We start from the raw sequence: 4,986 nt of genomic DNA, 5'->3' as shown, positions 1-4,986 counted from the left end.
CCTCATCTCACCTCCTCATCTCACCTCACCTCATCTCATCTCATCTCATCTCACCAAACTGCAGCTCAGCTCATCTCATCTCATCTCATCTCATCTCACCTCATCTCACCTCATCTCACCAAACTGCAGCTCAGCTCATCTCATCTCATCTCATCTCATCTCATCTCATCTCATCTCATCTCACCTCATCTCACCAAACTGCATCTCATCTCATCTCATCTCATCTCATCTCATCTCATCTCATCTCATCTCATCTCATCTCATCTCATCTCATCTCATCTCATCTCATCTCATCTCATCTCATCTCATCTCATCTCATCTCACCAAACTGCAGCTGCACAGCCACAGCCAGGAAGGGGATCTGTGTTGCTACGGTGGCTGATGAAGGACATTTAACGACTAAAATGGCATAAAGAACATAAGCAGAGGCTTACAGCAGGTGGAATCCCTCACTTCTCAAGGAGCCCACGTTTATATCAAATGTATATTATATATATTATATTATATTACAAATGTATATTATATATATTATATTATATTATAAATGGCTACATTTCAAAGCTCCCGCTGCCGGGAGAGATTTAGTACTATAAGGGAGGGTTGCCAGGCCAACACCATACATAGCTCAATCTTTTTTTTTTTTTTAAGATTATTTTTTTGGGCTTTTTATGCCTTTAATTGGACAGGACAGTAGAGAGTATGACAGGAAGCGAGAGGGAGAGAGAACTGGGGTGGGATCCGGAAAGGACCACGGGGCGGGAATCGAACCCGGGTCGCCGGCGTGCGGTGCAGGTGCCCCAGCCAGTCGCGCCACGGCTGGGGCCACAGCTCAATCTTTTAAGACTGAACATTAGATTGGAGAGTCTGCACAAGAGGCGTGATCAATGGGCATTCAAATGACTCACTTTTACAGCTTTGATAGTCCTTCAACCAATCAGACAAACGATCTGGATGCGTCTTTTGGATGAGCTCGTTTGTGATTGGACACAAAGGTAATGGGCAGGAAGCAGGGGAACTAGATCCCAATTGGCCGGCAGGTCAGGCAGGGTTCACCAGCCTAGTTCCAGCGTGCTCTTGCTGCAAATGATCTGCCTGCAGCACCGCTAACAGGATCTCGCGCGCACACGCACACGCACACGCACACGCGCACGCGCACGCGCACGCGCACACACACACACACACACACACACACACACACACACACAGACGGCGACCTCAAGAAACGGAGATCGGAGAGAAAAATTGCCAGATTTCTCCCTTGCCTATTTCTGCATCTGAAACATCTGAACGTGTGTGTGTGTGTGTGTGCGCGCGTGTGTGTGCGTGTGTGTGTGTGTTCAGAACTCACCTGATTGTGACTGAAGAACAGCAGCGCTCCATTACACATGAGCTCTCGAGCTTCCGCATGCTTAGATTGTGACATATACCTGCAACACACACACACACACACACACACACAGGTCAGACATATACCTGCGACACACACACACACACAGGTCAGACATATACCTGCAACACACACACAGGTCACATTCCACATGCTTCGATTGTGACATGTACCTGCAACACACACACACAGGTAATGGTGTGGTGGTGGTGGTGATGGTGTAATGGTGTGGTGGTGATGTGGGGGATATTCTGGTGGCGGTGGTGATGGTGTAGTGGTGGTGTAATGGTGGTGTGGTGGTGGTGGTGGTGATGGTGGTGGTGGTGGTGTAATGGTGTGGTGGTGATGGTGTGGTGGTGGTGTGGTGGTGGTGTAGTGATGGTGGAGGTGGTATAGTGGTGATGTAGTGGTGGTGTAATGGTGGTGTAATGGTGTAATGGTGTGGTGGTGGTGATGATGGTGGTGGTATAGTGGTGGTGGTGGTGGTGTGGTGTAATGGTGGTGTAATGGTGGTGTAATGGTGTAGTGGTGGAGGTGGTGGTGATGATGGTGGTGGTATAGTGGTGGTGGTGGTATAGTGGTGGTGGTGGTGTAATGGTGGTGGTGGTGTAATGGTGGTGTAATGGTGTAGTGGTGGAGGTGGTGTGGGGGATATGGTGACACACACACACACACAGGTCAGACATATACCTGCAACACACATACAGGTCACATTCCACATGCTTACTGGTGCTGGTGGTGTAGTGGTGTGGTGGTGGTGTGGTGGTGGTGTAATGGTGGTGTGGGGGATTTACTGGTGGTGGTGGTGGTGGTGTAGTGGTGGTGGAGGTGGTATAGTGGTGATGTAGTGGTGGTGTAATGGTGTGGTGGTGGTGGTGTAGTGGTGGTGGTGGTGGTGTGGTGGTGGTGTAATGGTGTGGTGGTGGTGTAGTGGTGGTGTAATGGTGTGGTGGTGGTGTAATGGTGTAGTGGTGGAGGTGGTGTGGGGGATATGGTGACACACACACACACACAGGTCAGACATATACCTGCAACACACATACAGGTCACATTCCACATGCTTACTGGTGCTGGTGGTGTAATGGTGTGGTGGTGGTGTAATGGTGGTGTGGTGGTGGTGTTGTAATGGTGGTGTGGGGGATTTGGTGGTGGTGGTGGTGGTGGTGTAGTGGTGGGGGATATTCCTTTTGCACACTGTTGGGCCCCTTAGTACCAACTGAGCGTCCTTTAAAGGCCACTGGCATGATGTGTGTAGCGCTAGCGTGATGTGTGTAGCGCTAGCGTGACGTGTGTAGCGCTAGCATGATGTGTGTAGCGCTAGCATGATGTGTGTAGCACTGGCGTGATGTGTGTAGCGCTAGCGTGATGTGTGTAGCGCTAGCGTGATGTGTGTAGCGCTAGCGTGATGTGTGTAGCGCTAGCGTGATGTGTGTAGCGCTAGCGTGATGTGTGTGGCGCTAGCATGATGTGTGTAGCGCTAGCGTGATGTGTGTAGCGCTAGCGTGATGTGTGTAGCGCTAGCGTGATGTGTGTAGCGCTAGCATGATGTGTGTAGCGCTAGCGTGATGTGTGTAGCGCTAGCATGATGTGTGTGGCGCTAGCATGATGTGTGTAGCGCTAGCATGATGTGTGTAGCGCTAGCGTGATGTGTGTAGCGCTAGCGTGATGTGTGTAGCGCTAACATGATGTGTGTGGCGCTAGCATGATGTGTGTAGCGCTAGCGTGACGTGTGTAGTGCTAGCATGATGTGTGTAGCGCTAGCGTGATGTGTGTAGCGCTAGCATGATGTGTGTAGCGCTAGCATGCTATTCACCCCTTGCTGAAACGTCACTTTATGACTTGACTTCTTGCCGTCCAGCTAGGCCATTTTGCTGTGGTGCGAAGAATTATGACATCACTGGCAAGGGGTGAATAACGGCCACTGCACTGGTCGCTCAAATGCCACAGCCTACCTGAGTGGGTAGGTGGGTAGGTAGATACTGATTCCCCTTGAACAGGGGAAATTCAAGAGTATTGTAGCTGACTATGTCCATCTTCTGATGGCTACGACTTACAGCAGGATAACTCGCCATGTCACAAAGATAGAAATGTCTCAAACTGGTTTCATGAACATGATGACGAGTTCACTGCACTCAAACGGCCTCCACGGTCCCTACCAGATCTCAACCCAACAACACCTCTGGGATGCGGACGAACGGGAGATTCGTGGACACGCAGCCAAACACAAATCTGCTACAACTGACTGAGTGATGCCATCATGTCAATGTGGACTGAAATGTCCGAGGAATGTTTTCAGCACCGTGTTGAATCTTTGCTAGTTCTGAAGGAACCCAGTACTAGCAGGGTGTACCTAATAAAGTGTCCGGTGAGCATATCGCTGTCTAATGTCAGCAAGCCAATGGAAAGCAGTTAGCAATATGACACAGGAGATTTCATTAGTAGGTGGAAAAAAAACATTATGAAACTTGTTTCGCGAAACCCAGAGTATGAATTGTCAAGTCATGTCGGGTTTGACACTTCGGGACACGTAATGCTAGCTAACGCTAACTAGCCGGTTACCTACCCACATCACTGTACATCATCTAGCAAACTGGCTGGGCGAAGCAAGGTGGAGACACAAAATAAATGTACACTAAACAGTTACTCATCAAAAACACAGACAGCTAGCTAACGAACATGCACTTTCAGTTGCTTGTCGAAAAAATATAGGGGGTTCAACGATGAGTTACTATATCATATGATGACTAGCTTAGCGTTATTAGCCATCTAGACACTCATTTACAGACCCTGACATTGTTGGTGACAGTTGAAAACGGTATGATTTAGCAACAGCTCTTGCAATATATCAGGACGTTGTGTATGTTGAACTATCGGCTAGGACATTGTATGAACTAATGCAGTGCGCTAAAATGAACATTACTTAGCTAGTATCGGGCACCTAGCATGGGTAACGTTGGTGTGTATGGAGGCTTTAACTGATTGACGTGCTGAAATAACCACACAGAGAGTAGAATTGTCAAAAGAGGCGGAACAAAACCAGCCGCCCACCAATCAAAGTTGAAGGAGCAAGTTGGGTTGAGGTGCAGAAAGGTCTGGAAGGGAAGGCCCAAACAGCAATTGAACGCAAATCAATATGCATCTTGATTGACTCTTACCTAAAGAATAACGTCCGATACATTTGATGAGCTTCATAATAGTCCCCTCTCTCCACGCTGGCGCGAAGTTTGCCCTCAACTCTCTGTACCCCTCCACGGTTTCTGGCGCTGTTGCACTTCAGAGCCTCCTGCTCCGACATCATCGTTCTCCCGGCCCTGGCTAACTAGCTTCTCGATTCAGCCGGAGGGGCTTGAAGTGAGAAAAAAAAAATGCGTTACATGATCCTTCCCACTTGCCGTAGCAACCGTGCACACAGCAAAGCTAGTCTCCTGTACTACTGTCAAGAAGTCATGCATTTTAAAAGCATTTTAATTTAGTTACACCACAAACGTGAATAGTACAACCCAACTATATTTTCGCAAGGGCACATAGAGTTCTTACTTAAGTCTCAAAAGTTAATTGTAGGCTACCGACGTTGTGGCAGCATCTGATGAAAGATGATA

The 4,986-nt window shown here is 48.5% G+C and overlaps 1 protein-coding gene across 1 annotated transcript in view; it reads right to left on the bottom strand.

The window, feature by feature from the left end:
* Positions 1-4,738, bottom strand: part of get4 (guided entry of tail-anchored proteins factor 4) — an 18,376-nt gene extending 13,638 nt beyond the window's left edge. Inside the window, exons 1-2 of the mRNA XM_062531297.1 lie at positions 4,543-4,738; positions 1,349-1,427 (exon numbers count right to left, since the gene is read on the bottom strand). Coding sequence (XP_062387281.1) covers positions 1,349-1,427; positions 4,543-4,685 — 222 coding nt within the window. The 5' untranslated portion in view covers positions 4,686-4,738. The remainder of the gene's footprint in view (positions 1-1,348; positions 1,428-4,542) is intronic.
* Between the last annotated feature and the right edge of the window lie 248 nt (positions 4,739-4,986).

This window comes from Sardina pilchardus, chromosome 3, assembly GCF_963854185.1.
Source record: "Sardina pilchardus chromosome 3, fSarPil1.1, whole genome shotgun sequence".
Classification (NCBI taxonomy): domain Eukaryota; kingdom Metazoa; phylum Chordata; class Actinopteri; order Clupeiformes; family Clupeidae; genus Sardina; species Sardina pilchardus.
The sequence above is the reverse complement of the archived record's forward strand: the minus strand, read 5'-3'. Positions and strand labels throughout refer to the sequence as shown.